General features: G+C 36.9%; 2 protein-coding genes across 2 annotated transcripts; one reads left to right on the plus strand and one right to left on the minus strand.

Moving 5' to 3' along the window:
- The first annotated feature begins 9,973 nt into the window (after window positions 1-9,973).
- On the plus strand, window positions 9,974-13,507 carry LOC113749262 (14 kDa zinc-binding protein-like). Its single transcript, XM_027292951.1, has 6 exons — window positions 9,974-10,061; window positions 10,168-10,269; window positions 10,957-11,043; window positions 11,827-11,974; window positions 12,831-12,948; window positions 13,172-13,507. Exons 1-6 carry the CDS (start codon window positions 10,027-10,029, stop codon window positions 13,237-13,239), a joined length of 558 nt encoding a protein of 185 aa, XP_027148752.1. The 5' UTR covers window positions 9,974-10,026; the 3' UTR covers window positions 13,240-13,507.
- A 599-nt stretch (window positions 13,508-14,106) lies between these two features.
- Window positions 14,107-19,068, minus strand: LOC113749261 (probable arabinosyltransferase ARAD1). The gene is made up of 4 exons (XM_027292950.1): window positions 18,382-19,068; window positions 17,267-17,554; window positions 14,923-15,288; window positions 14,107-14,629 (listed from the first exon to the last, which is right to left on the minus strand). Exons 1-4 carry the CDS (start codon window positions 18,955-18,957, stop codon window positions 14,441-14,443), a joined length of 1,419 nt encoding a protein of 472 aa, XP_027148751.1. The 5' UTR covers window positions 18,958-19,068; the 3' UTR covers window positions 14,107-14,440.
- Between the last annotated feature and the right edge of the window lie 1,778 nt (window positions 19,069-20,846).

Here is a 20,846-nt window from a genome sequence, read left to right on the forward strand (position 1 = left end):
CTTAATCCACTCTGTTTCCTAGCTTTGTGAACCTAAAGCTGAACCTCCCCTAGTCTAGCTGAATGCTTTAGTGCCATTAAACTTTGTGTCCGCAACTCGTCTTAGCTGTTTGATCTTAATTGAGCAAGTCTTTTCTTTTAGATTTGTCTTACAGTCATTGAGAGTGGGACCCTTTTAAAAGTCGAATATTTTAGCTTACTTGCACTATTAAAGCCGGTGAAGGGATTCCTGTCAAGTCTTTGAAGAAACTAGCAAAGAATATGTTGATTGCATGGCCGTATGCTATGCCCTAATCAACAATTTAAAAGGGTAGACAATCAGCCAAAAAGTTGATTTTATTAACAGAGTATGTTTCCTGCCGATGCTTCTAATTTAAGCCTGATAAGATCACAGAATATTTGAGTCAAGTGGTGGTAAAAGTGTTGCTGAACTGATACTTTGCATACAACAATGATGCTGGTTATTCTAGATTACCGGATTAGGAATTTTCGTTTCTAGATTGACTCAGTAGAAGGGATTGTAAGTAGGAGGTCTTGAAACCTATCACTTAAAAAAAAAAAAAAGGAAGTTTTCCGTGGCTGAAACCATCTTTTCCTGAGCACGTTTCAATGTGAAAAGAGCAGGTTTAATGTACAATTCCTAGCAAATTGGTAGAAGTTCAGCCTATCAACTCATGAGTCCTTTGTCATGTTAATATACGTCGCAGTTGCTGCCTCCTGCCATGCGCAGCAGGTTGCCGCGTTCAATTTGAGTATTTGTTTGTGATGTCCAGTGCTCCCACCACCGTTTGAATTGCCATTTTTAGGAGTTTTCCATTGCTGATCAGCTTTTCACATTATACTAGTAGTATTGTAGCTGTCCTTAAAGATTCTTTTGACGGGATCAATTTCTCCAGCTTATTATAGGTTGAGGGGGGGGGGATAATTAATATAGGCCAAGGAAGATTTTGGTACGTAATCTTTGAAGATTTTGGTACGTAATCTTTGTTCGTCTGCTTGATAGGTACTATGAATTGATTGGGTGAGAACAGTAACGATAAGTACGCTAAATTACAGGCCACGAAATATCGTTCGCTTCAAATAAGTTCCTGTTGAACATTTGAAGATCTTTAATTGAGATTGTGTTGAGTTCAGTGTTCACTGTCGTGAACTTAACGATTAATTAGTTGAATTTAAACTGGGTTTTTTTTTAATTCTTTTAGTTATTTTTACTGGAAGTCTACCTAGGGTGACACCGCAAATTCAAAGATTTTGCCACTTTGCGCGAAGTGCCAACACCGGCACAGATTAATTATGACTTTTTTTTTTTGTTTCGAAAAAATATATACATAACTTGGGCAGTGGTTTGCAACTCTATGAGTAGACGTCATTGGCATCTATTCATAGTTAATTTCAATGGGGTTTTGGAATGATGCAGGGAAAGACATACTTCGTGTGTTGTCTTTACGAATCCAAGGATACTTGGCTCAAGGGCCTGCAAGTGCAAAGCCAAGTTCCTTTTGATTATGGCTTCACAGCTCCGGAGAGTCTATTCTCAAGAAAACTTGAGGGCTTGTAATCTTGTTTAATGGAGTAAAATTTTTCGTCATCATCAATATATGGATGAATTACATCACAGAACAAGCTGATAATGTTTCGAGTTTGAAGCTGCCTCAGTTGCAGCTTGATAGATTCACTGGCAGGAATAAAAGCAGGATGGTTGGTAATGACGCGGAGTTCTCTAATCAGTTACACAGATATATGATATAATCACGGAAACAGACCGTCCTAAACACAATGCTCTATTATTCCACCAACCCTCGAGCACGGCAGTTTTTCCAAAATAGAAATTTGGACCAGCTGCAACAATCTCCTCCATCAGCTTGTTGTCCGCTCAGATCTTGTAGTTTGCGAATACCTCGAAATTTTTCTTGAACAGGCCGCCCAATTTCAGGAGAGCATGTAGGCCTTCTTGTCAGACCACTACAATTCAACAAAGAATAAGGTTAATACAACTAGTACTTGCAGCAGGGAAGTGATCAAGTACTGGAGGGGAAAATGTCAAATTTACGTCAACTTACTGTGTTCTCAGGATTTAGGATTTCTGAAGGGACCCCTTCAATTCCAGTAGGGATCTCCAACCCAAACACCTCCGCCGTGGTGTAATTTGCTTTCAAAAGGGTTCCAGAGTGTATGGCATCAATTATTTTTCTGGTATAGGCTAATTTTATACGACTCCCGGATCCATAGCTGCAGATAGAGAGAAGGTTTTCCAATCATCAGATTTGCTGATCTATAGTCACTCGTGTAGCTGATATGTATACATCACTCATGGAGCTGAGACATATATGTTAGGGGCTGCATGGTTTTACCTCCCTGAGGTTTGACCAAATAACGAATCGATCCCTGAGATTTAACCAAATAACAAAAAAGTCCCTCAACCGTTAGTCTTTGACGTTGACTGTTAGGGTTAATTACATTTACCCCCCTTAGATTTGACCAAATAACGAATCGATCCCTAAAATTTGACCAAATAACAGATTCCTCCCCCACACTAACTTCTGTCACTTATATGTAACGGAAATAGCCAAAAGTCTGAATAACCCTTATTGATTTCCATCAAATTTTTGACCTATCGATTTTTGTGTTTTTAGAAAAAAATTTTGGTTAACAGATAAAATTTTGAATCCAACAAATTATTAATTTATTTAACAGATAAAATCAGAGTAAATTTGATAGACCTTGTAATGCAAAATTTGCCATACGTATTTTGTAATTTGGTGAAATAGTGTGACAAATTTTGGATTATATGGGGTAATACCCATTATCCCATAAAATACCAGTGCTTTACGAATTTTCCCAATTATATGAACAAAGTACCTATTTTTTCAAAAAATAATTTATTTAAAAGATAAAGTAAAATTAAAATTTCAAGCGAATAAGAGGGTTGAAAATGTAGTACGCATTTTTTCTTTCCATAATGTACCGGCTCCTTATTCTTTTCCTATATTATCTAAATGAAGTACCAACTTTCTATTGGCATTTTACTCTATTTATTAGTAACCCATTGTAAAACCAAACTAGCAGAAGGCTTTTCTACACAAAATACTTTGTCATGGCCGATTAAATAGTCAAAGGATATTTGAGAATCTGGTAATGGTTTCATTTTTTAAAATCATGTCCGTCTCATTTTTGTGGTGGATTGAGTGAACCTTTACATTGCTTCTATAAATTTTCTTTCATCGCTCAATTGTCGGTTTTCTTTTTTCACTCTACTTTTTTTCCATTCCTTTCTTTGCTTTTCACATTTAATTTCTTTTTTGTTTTCTAAGCTTTCCTTCTTTCTTCATTTTCTTTCTTTTGTTCCTTTATGCGCATATTTTATCAAGTTTGATTATTACATGCTTGGTTTTTTTTCTTTTATACTGGTTAAAAACTGTTTTATTTAAGTAATAAACTCTTAGTTTAATTCGTTATTATTGAAACCACCTTCAATTTTTTAAAGGTAAGTTTTCTCTAACTACAAGTTTTACAAAGAGGGTAAATATGATATTTTACTACTTCTATTTAAGTGTCTTTGACGAGATTACTTAAAAAGGAGGTACATGTAATATTACCACACCACAGGGATTGCTCTACATAACTCTAAAAAGGATCCCCACAAATGTGGCTAAACTGCTCATCATAGAATATTGTTAACACTATTGATAATGTGTTGCAGCCTATTAATGGAGATATTCAGTGGCCACAGTCAGACATGCTGGAGTTGGACCCACCAACAAGTGTCACTCAACCTGGTAGGCCAAAGAAAGCTAGAAAGAGAGATGTTACAGAAGGAAAAGATCATGGCAAAAGGTTGCGAAAGAGGGTCGTAATCCACTGTAGAAAGTGTGGAGGGATTGGACATAATGCTAAAACTTGCAAGAATCCTCCTAAGTCATCTACTAAACAGTAACCTTCTCAACAACCACCACCTACTGGACAACCATGTAATCAGCAGCAGCACAAAGCACCAACAAAAAGACAATGTGTGCGTTTGCACTTCATTATAACTTTCAGCCTGTTTGTGACCTTTTTTTGTGATCTGAAATGCTTTCTTTAATATGTAGGTAAGCAAGAATCAGGGACAAAGAAATCAGCAAAAAACTCAGCAGCAGCCAACACATCAACCTCAGTCCCAGCCTTCTCAGCAGCCACCAACACATCAACCTCAGTCCCAGCATCCACTCAAACACCAGTTCATAGGCACAAGAGAAGTAATCAAAAAGGCCACTACAGAAGCAGACAAGGTTTATTAATCTCAACTATGCTTATTTGGGCAAAGATCACCTTTCAATGTTGGAACTGGCAGGGAGGGTGGAGAAAGAGGAAGAGGCAGGGGAAGGGGAAGAGGAAAGGGTCCATCTGGAACAAGTTCTTGAAGTATTGCTGGACCTGCAAATATTTTTGTGTGATTTTGTTGACTGTAAATGGATATAACTAGAATGTTGAAACTATAAATGATATTTTTTTGAATTGGCTTTTGTGGGGAATCAAAGCATGTGCCTATGCTTGGTATCTAGCAATATGGACACAGGTCACTACTTTTTGTGTATTTGTCTGTTTCCTATGAAAGTGATTGTTGACTGTATTTACAGGCAAACATCATTGTAATTTTCTTTTGCTAATTATATTCTAATGTTATGCAGTTGCTATCTTATATTTGTATGGTTTGGTATAGCAATTTTTGTTGACTAGGTAAATCAAATACATCCAACAAAACCCATGACATGCGAATTGGGATAAATAATTCTCATCACATTACTTGTCGAAAATTACAGTTAGCATTGATTGGGTTCAACCACACTTTTACACTAATCTGTGGGTATAACAAAGACTTGTTTAAGCTAAACAATACAATATACTTCTCTCTAACCATCTGCATCATACACCATAGATCCATTTGCTCCATCCATGATCCTCAAAACTGGCAGTACCGATGGCAATATGTTACACTTACACACTGCCCTTCATGTATCGCCTTCAATTTGCATAATCCCATTACATTTATTCCCAATTTGGAGTATCCCAAGAGAGACTCCACCTGCAATTTTTTTCTCTGTAAGCACTATTATTACAGCAACCAGCCAACTTACCACAAGAACCCTTACAAGGAACTTATTCAACCATTTCTGCCACCGCAGCTGCTCCTTTGTTTCTCTCAATTTTGCCTTCAACTTGGCAGCTTTTGCCTCGGATCTCGCAGCTGCAGTTTCAAATTCGTCTTTTTGCTTTTCTGTTGCATTGATCCTCTTTAGAAGGCCTGGTATCAGCTCAATAGAACGACGGCACATCTCGTCGTCAATCCAATTCCAATACCCGCAGCCACCAACTTCTTCTGAGCAAACGGCGTACCTTCTTCCTGGATTTCTATCAGTCCAAGAAGTAATCATCTTCGTGACTTTATCGCAACGACAAGTAGGAAGTAGAGGGCCGCGATATTTGCGCATTTTTTTCTTCTCTTCACAAAACTTTTACCTTCTCCCCTTTTTTTTTTCCTTTCAGACTTCTCTCTTGCTTCAATGTCGATGATTTTTTGGCCTGATTTGCCACTCCTTGTTGCTTCAATGTCGATGATACCCAAACCCGACAGTGCTGATTCTCTCTTGCTCTTCTCCCTCCGCAAAGATCCTTAAGGAAAGATGAAAATGGGTAAGGAAAATGTCGGAAAGATTTTCTCTTGCCACTCCATTGTTGCTTCCATTGTTGCTGTGAAGTTTCGACTAGCAGTTGGGTTGGATTGGGTTGGGTTAGGAAAATGGAGGGAGGGAGGAGTTGTGCCCTTTTTGCTTGGAATATGCGGACAAAAATGCCCTTTGAAGAAGCACACTTGCATTCGTGTGAATTGATCCTCCGGTTGCAAAATCGGAGAAACTGGTTTAAAGGGCCACGATTTTCCACTTTTACAAGTTCAAGGGCTTAAAGTCAGCAAAAAATAGATGAGGAGTTTAATTTTACCTAGACAAAGAGTTAAAGGGCCAATTGGATAATTTGCCCTTAATATAATGTCATCCAGGCTGCAATTACGGTCATCTCGAACCTTCTCTTGAAACTTTCTGCTCAGATAAGTTGAAATTGCATGCTTGTTAGTGTACTATCTGCCGCAATGGTGCTCTCCCTTTAGTGTTTTGATCTGAAAGTGTCAATCCTATTAACTCTGCTTGCATGAATCCTCCAAGAACATCCTTTTGCACATTTGGCAGTTATCCTTCAACTATCATTGATAACATATAAAACTTTATATCCCTCTCTAATGTTCCATTCCACAAGTGCTTCTCTAAATTTTGTAAAATGAGTGAATTTCTTCCCAACCTTTAATTCAAATTTTGGCTTGTTAAACTTCACTGCAGCATTGAAATATGAGTAGTCAGACCCATTTTCATCATCGGAATGTAGGAAGTCTTCTTCTGCAGTCACAGGTTCATTTCATTCCCATTCCTCAGTGTCAGGGCCAATAGGTTGGTCCCCTCCATACTGATGCTGTGCTGTGGACTCCTCACCTTCTGGTTTCTGATGTTTTTGCTGTTGCTCATTCAAGTCATCAGTTTGCTGATTTGTTTGAGGTACAGTTGAACCAGCAGTTGCAAAGATGTTCTCATCTTCTGCAAATTTTAGACCCTCTCTCAACCAATCCGGATCAGGTTCTTCGTTTCCTTCACTGTGGTGCTGTTCTCTGTTGACTTGATTTGGTTCTCTGTCAGAATTACCTTGCTGCTCCTCTTTATTGACTGTGTCTGCTTCTCTGTCAAAGTTACCTTGATTTTCACATTCTTCTGCACTTTGGTTCACTGAAGAAACCTCTTGCTGGCTGTCGACAGCATCTATTCTGGTATTCTGCTGAAATAATTTTCTTACAGATTTTTCTGCTGCTCTCTTCACATGTTGCACCACAGTTTGTCTCTTCCTCACTAGAGTTTTACCACCCTTTCTTTTGTTTTTCTTAGTTGTTTCGAAGGAATTTTGTGTGCCATTATTAGCTTCTACATCAGCTGTGCCATCTAAGTCATTTTCTTGCCCTATTGTATCTCTAACATATGGTTCAAAATCAGTCAAATCAACAGGATTTTGTAAAACTCCAGCACGATTTCTAGTCAGATCTGAATTGATTTCTGAAGAATTCTCATTATACGGCAAAGCAAGTGGACCATCATTCGTCACTCTTTCGAATAAGAGCTTGCCATCTGGTGAGACAATTTTGATAGGGGTCTGACCTACCTCTACATATATATGCATATAAGGAAGTCCTTCATAACAGGTAGTCAACAATTCTATGTCCACGTCATCATTTATTGGGATAACACCTACATCCACATCATGGTCTGGAATGGAATACCAAAATTTTGCACATGCCGCTTGTTTTTCAATTTTGGAGTACAGGTTCAACAATGAAAATGCTGATAATTCATCAGGGTCGCATTTGTAAAACACTCTCACTAAATCACTTATATACCTAATCTTGGGATGATGTATAAACCACCCACCATAGTGTATGTGGATATCCACTGTCCTAAAAGGATCTGACATGGTCCCTAAGCTAAATTATTTAATCAACACTTTCAGAATTCAAATATAGATTAATAAACTATATTAAGCTACATCACACTTTCAGATTACAACAACAATTAGTTAGACCCGACACATATTATTTAATCAACACTTTCAGATTATTATTTCCTCCCGACATCAACCACATACTCCGAAAAAGACTCACATACTCCAAAAAAACTAAAAAAGTTAAGAACTTTACATTTTGATATTCCATTTTCTCGATAAATCATGTACATATGGACCACCAACTATAAAAATGATAGAAACCGTACATTTAAACTCCAATATATAGTGGAAAAGGAATAAACAAATTGAAAAAATAATACAAATCCTAAACACCAAATGGACTGAATATTGAACAATAAGTTCTGATTCTTACCTAGAAATGTCGAACAAGCTTCACGATTAGATACAACCACATATCTGACCTTCCCTTCTTCGCTACCGGATGCGACCTTGTTTTAGAATTTTTTTCTTACACAGGATGAACGAGAGAGAGTTAGTTCTTGATTCTCTCTCCCTCTCTATTATAAATGAGGGTATTTTGGGTATTCGACCTGCAGCCGGTAACTCAGCCGGTTCAGAAGTCAATTTTCACTTTAGTTATGAAGTTTAGGGTGTTTATGTGGAAGTTTCTAAACGATAGGGGGGTAAGGTGTCTTTTCGTGAAACCATAAAGGGGTTCCGTGTATTTTATAAGAGTGCACAACGAGGACATGTGAGTTATATCATATGTTAATGGCTAGTTTGGGAGCTTAGGATAGAAATAGGATAGAAAATATTGGTCATTAAAGAGAAGAAAGAAAGACCCAAGTTTCATTCGCAGTTATTTGAGAGCTTAATGAAGGAAAAAGGTGATTTCTTTTTATTTGGGAGTCGGAGAAAAGGAAAAGAAATAAACTTGTAGTAATTAATTTTATAAGTGTGCCTTTTATATGAGTCATATACAGTAGTTGTTAAGGGTAAAGATTGTCATATTAAAACATTGATTAAAACATCGTTTCCTTCTTTCCATATCAACCCATTTTTGAGTAGCATACATTTTGGTTTGAGAGGAAAGGTATGATCCTTCCATTTTTGGTATTTTCATTCTATTGCTCTCAAACAAACGAAAAGATTATGCTTTCTGTCCAAAACTTTCTTTTTTTTTTCTTTTCTTTTTTTGCCTGTTTCTTCTCTCTCAAAGAAGCTGTAAAAGATACATTTTGTATATGTACATAGAATAAATGGAAATTCAATCTCTCCTTCAAAATGATGCGAGATACTCAGTCATTTGAATTTGTTTATTGAATTTATTCTATCTATAATTGTGTAGTCAATATCAATGACATCTTTCTTATTTCTTTCTTTAACATTTCAATGTCTCTGGCATATACATATCATGCATATGATGTAGCATATGAATCCTAATATCAAGAAGTTTAAATTTCATGATTTAATCATTTCATGTAAAGCAATCATAATAGTGATTTCTTTTTATGATGGTAGTTATAGGGAATGATAAACTTATGTGCTTAATAATGTAGAAGATTAGATACTCAATTTCTTAAATGTTTTTTCCTTTCAATATTATTTTCTATAATATGATGGATTTTGTTACAGTTAAGCACGAAAAGTTAAAAAGAAAATAGTCTTCTTATTTACACAAAAATTGAAATTACATATGCTCAATGATTGAGTGTTTGCTCTATAGAGGTCAAGAGTTTAAATCCCCTTCTCTTATAAGTATTAAAGGGAATGGTTTGTGTATAATTAATACTTCGACAACATTTTTAAAACTAAATAACTTATTTTGTTATTATGCCCCTACTCCTTGTCAATAGAGGCCTAAAGCGATAAATAAGCCAATCGACTCCAATTCGAAAGTAGCTCAAGTTTGGTTCATTTTGTGAGGGTGCTTAAAATTACATTTGAATGTGATTGAAATACTATTCAAATCAAGGTCAATAAGTTTTTTGTCAATCAAAGTTTGGAATAGTTTGACTCAGTTATAAGTAAATATTATTTTAGCCTCGTCAAACTGATAACAAAAAAATTGAGAAAAAAAGATAATAAAAAAATTGAGCAATATTGTGATTTAGTTCTATAAATTGACAAATCTATCTTGATTTCTTATTTATAGGTAAATATCATTTTGACCCCATCAAAGTGATAATAAAAAATCAAAAAATATTTTCATTTAGTTCTATTAATTAACAAACCTACCTTGAGCTTTTATCGAGATAAATTGGCTCCCACTGTCAACCTAGTGTGGCCTATTGAGCGTTCAACATTCTGTATGGGTATAATTCACGAACAGAGAACTCATTAAGGAGTAAAATGAAAATTCAGGAAAATCCATATCCATATGCGCAATTTTTACCTAAAGAGCCCCCCTTCTCTTCAAAATCTAAAAACTAGTCCTACTAAACAGTTTCAGTGTTTTGGTGCATCCAACTTCCAAGTCCACTGAGTCCCAACCATGGTGGCTGCCATGAACTCCCTCTTCCTGTTCCGGTAAGGCTCTTAATGCTTGAAGAACCCCAAAGTATCTCTATCCATTCCCTGCTCTTTATTAATATTTGGTTTTTTTTGCTTTCTTGATTTTAAATGGATTCTACAGTGGCCCTCTGACTATAAGAGCTCTGGCTTTTGTCAAAGCTTCCAATTCCATCCCAATAAGAAGCCTTCCTCTATTTCATCGCCCCCCTTTTAGCTTTCGCAGGTACGAGAACCCACTGGCAAGATTAATTCTTTCCATTAAATTCCCCTTTTATTATTTTTTTTATGCTGTAAAAGAAGTTGTGGTGGGAAATGCCTTGTTTTTAGACCATTTTTCATGTACTTAATAGATAATAGCATATTTTTGTTGTCTGGAGCAATGCAGTCTTGGGCGGGGGGGGGGGGGGGGGTGAAGGAAAGAAGGGAGGGAGGGGATGGAAAAAGATAGAATGGGTTCTGTTATCTGGGGAAGAAAAGAAAAGGCAAGCAAAAACATGTGGAATTTAGCCCCATGGGACTTACCAAGGTCAAGAATGCAGAATTAAAATATTGCTTTATATTAACAGCCGTTGTCGTCTATTTATATGGTTGCAGCCGGAGCGTGAAGCTTTTGCATTTTATCATCTGAAGTTTGATGCTGTTATGAGATTGTTGGTCTAATAATGGATAATTTGGATAACTTGGAGTAGTTATGGATAGAAGGGAGTTCACATTTAGCTGAGTTGAATGTGAATTGAGTATCAATTGAATTCTGACTTCAGTTTTCTGAATTTTGCTCGTGTGTCTTTAATGGGAGTGTTAGTACTCTTCAATTCCGAGTTGAATGTGACTAACTTTTGATGCATCTTCACTGTAGAAGCATTCTTTCGTTTGACTTTTTTGTTTTTTCTTTTGGTTTGGCATTTGGAAGAACCATGTCCTCTACCGGTGCCACAAATGATGAAGAAACTTCTGCTCGAGTAGCTGCAGCAGATGCTGATACTGGAGGACCAACCATGTATTCTTCTTCTATATCAATTTAAAGTATTTCTTTTTTGTCGTCTTCATAACCATATCTATTTCAGTTAAATGCCTCGGATACATTCTAGAATTGGAGAATAGAGCATGAAGCTGAATGCTACATGCTTCTTTTATGTGCTTGACCTTATTATGTCTACCAATGCTAGACTTGTCCAGGGCAGAAGAAAAATAAAAAAGTGGACTAAAGAATGAAGCAATTAATTGTAGGTTACTTTAGGTAGAGTTTTGGAGAAGGTTATAAGAAACTAATGCATCTGTTTTAGATTTTGGCCCTGTATAACAGAATGGTTGGCAAAGTGAAATCTGTTGGAGACTTTTGCGAAAATTATTGCTCTCTTGTCAGTGTTCTTAGAGCTAACAAAACCAGTTATAATGTTTCAGATAGTGTCAGTTTTTTATTTTTAGAAACCAGAAAACAAAGCATTAAACAGATGTTTCGTGGTTGTATAACATCTGGTTTACCATGTCTGAAAAAGGAAAGTAGTTTTCAAGAACATGAATGGACAATTCCTGTTCTATAATGCTGAAAAAATCTATTTCTTGATGAACTCAATTAATATGATTCATATCAGCTACACCACAGATATCTTAACAAGGATGAAGTTAACATATCTATTCTTTCATTCTCATGTCTAAAGATGTAGAAAGAAGAAACAAATGTTTGTTAAGGAAATTTCCTTGGCTTTTAGTGTCCACACATTCTAAATTGATGCTAAAATCTGTTGCCATCTGTCATTCTTTGGTTATGGTTCTTCATCAGATATGACAAGATTATTGCAAAGGAAATTCCTTCCACCATAGTATATGAGGATGACAAGGTTCTGGCATTTCGAGATATCAACCCACAGGCTCCAGTGCATGTTTTAGTCATACCAAAATCAAGGGATGGGTTAACACAGCTTGGCAAGGTAATTTTTCTTTCCTTCTCTTTCATCTGTCGTTTCAACAAAAGGACTTTTGCTGCTTATTTTAAGATATACATTTTGCTTGGTATTTGATGAAGTATACAAGAATACTACTGTTTTACTTTCTTGAAGAAATAATGAAGTGATAATACAGGCCTAGATTCTGGAAATTGTTAAGGGTTGCTGCCATGCTGATTGCTTCATTGGAAGAGAAATACAAACGAAATACAGAAATTAGTTGCAGGGCAAGAATAGAAAAAAAATTCTCTTTGTACAATATAACAACAGGATAACATGGAATTGGTTCACCAAAACCCATTTACTACATGCCAAGCATTCGTGGACATTTTTCAGATTTATATTTTTATCCAGGAGACAGCTCAATGTATGATCCCAGAGATCATAAGATATGCGGCGTATTTGCTGGTATCCCAATCTTTGGAAAATATCTTCTGCAATTACTTATTAGGAATGTCATTCTGGTCTTCCCATGGTGTAGAATTTGTATGTTGTTTGGTTATCTATTAGTTCTGTATGTGTTTGCATGTATGCATGTAAAAGGCGCAAAGAATGACTTCCTATTAGTGCCAGGAGGCAACATATCGGCAGGCATGTTTACCTTAATCAGATATTTATCGTCGCTTGACAAGCTAGATTTCCTAAATTATACATTTCTATAGATTCAAGTCATTCTAGGCTTGATAGTGACTACATTCAGTGTCATGCTTAACATTAAGTTGCCCCTTTTGTTGACATAACTCGTATTTTCACTCAAAGAAATTCATGAATTCATTGTATGTGGTGGAATGTTTATGTAGTGAACAAAAGATTCATTGGCTGAGTTCCAACACTTTGGCAGGCTGAAAAAAGACATGGAGAAATACTGGGTGAGCTTCTCTATGCAGCCAAAATTGTGGCCGAAAAAGAAGGCATTGTCGATGGTTTTCGTGTTGTTATTAATAGTGGGCCAACAGCATGTAAGTGTCATTTATAATTTTGCTTTTTCTGTGTGTGTGTTTTAATTGGAACAAGTACACTAGTGCCAATTCAGTGAAGAGAAAATTGGCTCTCTACATCTTCTAACCTGAGCAAATGGAAGTCTAAAAGGCATGGTTTTAAGTCCAAACTGCTTTTTTCTTACCAATCACAACATTTGCTCCCTCATGCAAAATTTTTTGACTTGCTTCTTCTTATATACAGGTCAATCCGTCTACCATCTGCACTTGCACGTACTTGGTGGAAGGCAGATGGCATGGCCACCAGGCTGAGATCAGGTTCATATGCTTTGACATCTTTTTTTCCTTTTGTGATCTTTTCCTCCCTCCTTGTAACACAATGGTCCTTTCTTTTGATCCCAAAAGAGCACAAGAAAAGAGTATCCCGATTGTGACAGTTTTATCTTGTATTTTCTTGTTTGCAAGAGTATCCATCTGAATTTGCTTGTCTATGTGAAACTTTAGATGCTTAATGGGATACTCTGCTCATCCCATCCAACAATGATCTTCCTTAAATTAACTTTTCTTTGTTATTAAGCCATAACGCATTAGTCCGGCCAGCTTTCTCACAGATAAAGATGGTTGAGTGCTTTTCAAGTTCTCTGCAGAAGCACTCATCTATCTCCAGCTTTTACTTTGTGTTTTTCGTAACGTAGGTTCAACTGCTTGTCACTCTTAGTTTTCCTCTTTGCTGCAAACCACATATTCTAATCCATTCTGACTTTTGAGCTATGAACTCACAACTCATAATTACATCTCATGCAGTCGTGTTGACATCAAGCACCTCCCGATTTTTGAACTTATCTTTTTCATGTTTCTTTGCATTTGGTTGTGACTTCTATCAATCAATACCTGATGTTTTTACAAAATTTAGGTCTAGCAGTGAATACAAACATACAGCACCTTGAGGGGCCATAACTTAGCCCAATGCCCACCCCTCTCATGATCTCATCCCATCCCATCCCAATGCCCACATCCTTCAAAACAAAGATAGATCAGCTATCTAAGAGATGGGTAACAGAAAGGAGGGCAACGGCAATGGAAGAGCACTCAAATGTTTGCATCAGAAAGTCGACTACTGCACTGGGCCAACTGTTACCCGGATCCTTGCCCCAGAAAACTTATGAATTACACAATGACTTAGAAATAATTATCAAGGCCAAATTGATTTAATTGCTGTGGTTTTTAATGTCATAATGTACAACTCATTTCTTTACATAAACAACTAATTCCTGCTTCTATTAACTCAACATTTTGCGAAAAGGACAAAAATATCAGGCATAATACATTTGATGAGACCCTTCTAGTTTTGTGACCGGAGTGACAGCGGAGAAAGAATGAACGAATCAGACAGGATAACTAGATCAGTCTCCGGAAAAGAATAGTCACTCCCCTGACCATATGAGAGGCGGTGCTTCCGTGCTGATGTACAGTTGCCACAATTCCAGTGACGCAATTCGCCAATAGGCAATAATCATAGTGTCGTCTGGATTCCTGACTGGTTTGAACAAAGACAAGAACAATCTGGTTCTGTCAAATCCCTCTTCACAAGCCGTTTGTCACGGTTCTTCATCAGATTAACCAGGGGTAGCTTCTGTGATACTTGGCGCCAGATTTCTTTCACTGTCCCATTTGGATCTTCGTATTCAAAGTAATGCTTAACCTGAAAGAGAAATAACTTTGAGAACAAGTTTTGCACAATTTACACAAAAGTATGTCACTCTAGCCTATTTATTCAGCAAATCTCTAAACAAAATACTGAGGGCAGATTTTGTACTTTGCATATCTGTTCTCTATATTTTCTTCTTGCTTTCATCTTTTGGCGGTAATTAATGACGGAACGCATTATGACATTAAACAGGTGTATCAATTTTAATTTCCCTTTCTCCTTCTGCCACAGGTTTTTCTTTACTTATGATAGAGAGAGAGCGAGAGAGAGGGACAGAGCGGGAGTACCTTCTTCAAATTCCGTTGAAATTCCAAAATCCTCTCTGTGCTTACTGTCCTGAGCAATTTCACTAAGTATCCTGGCTGCACAGCGGTATTTGTATCGACAAAAATTGCAACTTTCCTGTAGTCTATGACATCTTCAAAAGGCAACTCGATATAGTCGCTTACAACAACAGGTATACACAAGCTCACAATAGCATCAAAAAGCCGACAAGCTGATGGAGTATCACCCGCTGGATGCAAACAGAACTTTGAAGTGTGCATCCCTCTTGTTGCCTCTCTGCGAGATTCTCTGGACTGTGCACCGTGTTTTATGATAACATCTTCTTCATTCTCAAGCAGTTGGAACAGCAAGTCACGGACCTTTCCCCCCTGGAATTGCAATATTGGAAGCTTAGCAAACGCTAATCAACCGACATGACTTTATCAAAAGAAATGGAAACGAAAAAAAAACCACACAACATGCAGATAACTATTGCATGAGCAATGAAAATTAGCAAAAGTCTACAGTACTAAACAAAGGAACTTTGCATCCTTCATTGGACATGAACTTCTTTTCAATTGGAGTTGGTTATTAATGAGCCATAGACCTCTTACAAACACTAGGGTCCACAAGGAGCAGAATTTGGCATCACCAACTCCAAATCCCACACTAGAATCTTGTATGCAAAGTAGCAGCTACCATGAAAGTTGCAACGACTAATTTGGAAGACTCAAGTTCCCATTCTGGTTCAAGAAGAGGGCAAGGGAGATATAGAGTTGCAAAGATGTGAATGGTCATTCTCAGGTAATGAGCATCAGTCTATATCTGACTTCATCCAAGCTTTAAGTTATATGTGTTAAACTGGTGGATCTGGCTATTTAATTGATGGACAAAGTACTTATGAAGTAAAAATTTACCATCCTATTGTTAAAGTCATGGGTCAACCATGGTTAATTTATTTAGTTGGAGCAAATGAGCTTTCCTCATATGATATTATGTAGATGTATAAAATTCAAAAGGGTCCCTAGAAGAGTAAAAGAATGCCACTATCGGAAGATTTTAAAGTTTAAAAAGATTACCAACTTAATTACGAAGATATAGATCCAAATCTAAGGGCTACTCATGAACACAGACCAAATAAGATGCAATTAACACCCACAGAATAATGTGTCATGCAACCAATAGTTTTGGATTGCTAATTCTTTTCAGATAAATTTGTCCTATTTATGTTTCGACTGACTAATTAAAGCTTTATGAGAGAGTTTATGCATATATGTTATAACTACATATAAAATGTTAGGCAACACTTTGCATTCTTCTCCAACTAAATTTTTACCATACGAGAAAATAATAAACCACCTCCCTCCACGGGATATATTTTCCCATATGCATTGGATAACATCTTTAAGTAGCGTAAATTTTACATCCAAAATTAACCAAAGCTGAGATGATAGGATTCAAAATTCTCTTATATGAAAGCAATGGACCATAGAAGCCTGAAAACTTCACAACTTAACAATTTAGATTAAAGCAAAACTAGAAATTTAGTCGGGTATGCATTATTATGTAGTCAAATGTAAAGCAAAGAAAATATGGTAATTAGCCCAAAATCTTCTTTCGTATTAAATACTGAAAGAATCTTGTTCTTCTGACATTTATAAGGTGAAATATTCACTTGAAGCGACATGGATTATCTTTCAGTGAACCAAATAAGCGATGCATCAATTGGAACAATTGAACTTGAAACAATACAGAGGAATTCAGAGTGGTTAACGGAAAATAGATATGAAGACCAAAAAGTATGTGTTTCATTAGTGTTGAAATAGGAAGAATCTTTGACCTACAAGAGTACTTCTCCACTCCCTGAAGCATGGATTCTAAAGTACAAAATCAGCAAAACAAATGTTACACCTTCTGGTTTCCAGAAACTTTTTGCATCATGGTGCGGATAATAAGCACAAACAAATTGTAGAATGTCATAAAAAATCTACTGAAAAAAGGCTTTACCTTGGGACTTCTACTAAATAGAAGCTCAACAACCATAACTACCACACATCAGGTAAGCTGAACCTTGTTGGAGATATTCTGAAAATGCACCACAAATCATGTGTTGATTTTCAGCGATAAATTCAGTTTCACGGTGACCACTCAGATTAATCAACACAAAAGATACTTATCAATCTGCTAACTCATTCCAAGCAAGTGCAACAATAGCTAGTCTACTTCACTCAAGCTTGCTACATGTAATAGCAGTCTATAAACAAAAGATCCGTCTAAATCAAAAAATCTATTTTCTGTCTTCAGAATAGGTGGTAGTACAGGAAATACAATATGAAACCTTTTGAAAAACAACTGTAAAGAAGTTACCTCCTTTCGATATCTGTTCCCCATAAAGAAAAGCAGTTTATCACGATTCTCAACCCCAATATTGCCTAAATATGAATTAATTCGATGTGAGTACGGCAAAATCACATCTTTCACAAGTGATCCCTGATTGTGTGTCAATCTCCCAAAGTCTGAAACTAACAACACCCCATTCTTCACCCTATCCACCACCTTGTACAAAGCATTAGGATCCTGACATATAAACACATGGTCCCACCCATTATTCCTCTTCCAATACTCCTGATTTTCCAACCACTCTATTAAAGATTCCTGTAACAACAATAAAATAAACATCAGATTACAGAAGGACTTAAAAAGAAAAATCAATGAAGAAGAACAAATAAGCATTTATTGGCACAAAAAAAAATCCAGAAGATAAAATGCAACCCAATAGAACCAATTCAATGCTTATCTCCATTTGAGCTAATAATTCAGTGGAAGACATACTACTGCTGAGTCAATATCTCTAGAAGCAGGAAAAAAACCAAAATTATCAACTAAAAGTCGACAAAATAGAACCTAGAAATTCAGAAATAAAAAAAAATGTTGCACATGTTAGGTCCAGCATAAGCATTCAAGTACAAGTTTGAAGATAGATAGTGAAAACTCCATGTTGTTGGTCCATTCAATGTCATGGTTGCCTCAATTCAATGCCGTCACCTTTTAAAATGAACTAAATGCGTGCAAAATTTAACAGCAAATTTAACAGCGATTATACTGTGTACCCGACAATCCCTGACAAACAGCCAATCATTCAGATAAAATGGTGCAAACTCAGGCTATAAATAGCTCGATTAGATAAACTAAAAGAATCATGATTAAACTGGAATAAGCTGAAGAGTTTACATAAGACGACTAAGAATGCATATTTCTTCCAACAAAAACAGCCAGTAGTTCAATTAAGATTACTAAGATAACAAATCTACCCTCTTAAAAACGGTCAATGGAAGAATAAATATCGAAAAAAAAAAACTTTCACAAAATCAAGCCAAAAGCAAAAAACATTACATAGACATTTCAACTTAATCTCCTCTGCAAGTCAAGAAACTCAATTAAATTCAACTCAATAGTAAAACAGCACTAAAAAAAAAAACCACCTGCATTTCCTCATCACTATACAACGACGGAGCCGCCGCACCCAGAGTCCCCGGCCGATTCAAGTTAACCACGAGACTGAGTGACGAGAAGAACGGGACGTAAAAAAGATCAGCCTGGTCAGGATCATAAACCCGAGCAACAGCCGAGTCAACTCGGTCACGACTCGGCCGATTCAAGTCCCTAAACAAGTACCACTCGGCAGAATGCTGGTGGCCGGGATACTTGAGCAACGCATCGTCGGTTTTAGCCTCACCTCCCCGGGACTTCTCGTATCTCTCAATCACCCCGTAAGTAAACTTCCTGGGCAAATCGTACACGTAAACCTTCACCTTGTTCGCCTTATCATCGCCGTAACCATCATGAATTTTCTGCTGGAGGTAGAAATTGGGGGAGGAGAAAGCGAAGTAGAGGGCAAAGAGGGAGAAGGAGAGGAGGGAAGCCAAGGTTAGGGTGGGTTTGATAAAGGATTTGCGTGGCATCTTGTGGGAGGAGGAGGAAGAAGAATTGGGTAAAACATTGAAGAAGGGGGATTTGGAATTGGGAGGAGGTGATCTGATTTTGGGCCTTGGGTTCATCTCATAGTAGTAAAAGTTCTTTTGTCTGGGCGAATTTCAGACAATCAGATCTTGCAACTGTAGTTTTTTAGCAGTCTGGTGGCAAGTAAAATCCACACCACGACACTGAGCCCCGCAGTGTAGGCGTCCTGGATTGGAGACAGGTTCTTATTTTCGAGGGTTAATTCCACTTTGTCCCCTCAAACTTTGGGCGATTACCCACTTCAGTCCCTTAACTTCAAAATGGGACACTTAAATCCCTAAACTTATGAATTGCTCCCAGTTAAGGAAAATTGTTGACAGAATCCTGATTGCCGTTGGTGGTCGAAGTGCGTGGCAAACACTCTCCGTTAATGAAGATGGGGGAATATTGTTACTGAAAATGATAAGGACATAAACGTAAATTTGGGTCGTAAATTAAGGACAAACAAAGACAAATTCCAGAGAAGGGAAAGTGCGAAACAGTCAGAGAGTGGTCGTTTCTTTCCTCTGTCTTGGATGAAAAAATAGAGAGGAGGGGTAAAACCAAAGTGTGTAAAAATCCGAATGATTGTTGCTGAAAAACACTGAAGATTGCAAGAATGGGAAGAAAGCGAGTCAATGTGAGAGAAAAAGCGTCCGCGTCCGCAGCGAAACAATGGAAAGCAAAAGAGAATTGTACAGGCATATAGCCTTTTTTATTTTGCAGATACAATCAAATTGGGCAGTAAAAGCCTCTGTTTTGCTAGTCCAGATGTGGCGAACTTTTGTTCAACTCATATAGTCCATTGGAACTAAGAATTTTTTTGTTAATATGGAATTTTTGTTAGCCTCTGTTTTTGGTAGCCTCTGTTGTGGAACTCATATAGCCTTTGTCTTGCTAGTCCAGATGGGTGAAATTTAGAGGCTGTTAATGTGGAATTTTTGTCATTCCTGGTATTGCTATTATGTATTGGATGATTTGTTGAATGATCAAAGGTTTTTGCTGAAAATTTTATGTTCTGAGTTGATTGCTGTTGTTAATGTGACATAGATTACTTGCAATAAACTTTACAAATTGGGACACTAAAATCCCTAAACAACAAATTCTGATTACATAGCAGGTCCAACGTTCACAATTATGGGACATAGCAGGTCCACTATATCCCTAAATTTGATACAATACATTTAAAACCCATCTACCACCACTCAGGTCATTTCACAAATACATTCATCAGACAAAGCTTTCACCAGTCACAAAAATTCAAAACAATGTGGTACATGTTCACAAGCAAGATGGTTAAAATCCCGACTGTATAATAACGCTGAAACCCGCAAGCGGGATTCTGTGTTTTTCCTACTTCAACGTTACCTCGCATGCGGGTTAATGTTATATTTTATGGCGAGAAGAAAAAATTGGTAATTAGGATAAAAATATGGATAAAAATAATTGGATAACGCAACCGACCCAATTAACCCATCTACCACCACTCAGGTCATTTCACAAATACATTCATCAGACAAAGCTTTCGTCCTGTCACAAAAATTCAAAGCAATGTGGTACATGTTCACAAGCAAGCAGGTTAAAATCCCGCCTGCATAATAACGCTGAAACCCGCAAGCGGGTTTCTGTCTTTTTACTATTTCATTGTTACCTCGCATGCGGGTTAATATTATATTTGATAGCGAGAAGAAAAAATTGGTAATTAGGCTTTTTGGGCATTATAAGTCAATATTTAAATTAATGACAGTTAAAAAAAAGGGTTGTATAAATTGGCAGTTAAGTTTTCAAAATTAATTTAGACGAATTTGTAAAAAGTTAGAATAAATAGGTTGTAAACGAGCAATTGGGTTGTCAAACTCGTTTTTTGACATTTCTATTGAACTACATTTACCCATACCGGCCATGAATAGATGGGTATGCGAATCTTAAAATTTTACTTATGGATATA

Source organism: Coffea eugenioides, chromosome 10 (genome assembly GCF_003713205.1).
Source record: "Coffea eugenioides isolate CCC68of chromosome 10, Ceug_1.0, whole genome shotgun sequence".
NCBI classification, from domain to species: Eukaryota; Viridiplantae; Streptophyta; class Magnoliopsida; order Gentianales; family Rubiaceae; genus Coffea; species Coffea eugenioides.

What these genes read in the sequence shown, in the direction of transcription:
- LOC113749262 (XM_027292951.1), top strand. Translation starts at nt 10,027, where the DNA reads ATGGTGGCTGCCATGAACTCCCTCTTCCTGTTCCG. An exon ending in GATACTGGAGGACCAACCAT is followed by an intron (nt 11,044 to 11,826) that starts GTATTCTTCTTC and finishes GTTCTTCATCAG; the next exon opens with ATATGACAAGATTATTGCAA. An exon ending in TAATAGTGGGCCAACAGCAT is followed by an intron (nt 12,949 to 13,171) that starts GTAAGTGTCATT and finishes TCTTATATACAG; the next exon opens with GTCAATCCGTCTACCATCTG.
- LOC113749261 (XM_027292950.1), bottom strand. Translation starts at nt 18,957, where the DNA reads ATGAACCCAAGGCCCAAAATCAGATCACCTCCTCCCAATTCCAAATCC. An exon ending in ATAGTGATGAGGAAATGCAG is followed by an intron (nt 17,555 to 18,381) that starts GTGGTTTTTTTT and finishes TTGTTGTTACAG; the next exon opens with GAATCTTTAATAGAGTGGTT. An exon ending in GGAACAGATATCGAAAGGAG is followed by an intron (nt 15,289 to 17,266) that starts GTAACTTCTTTA and finishes TTGCAATTCCAG; the next exon opens with GGGGGAAAGGTCCGTGACTT.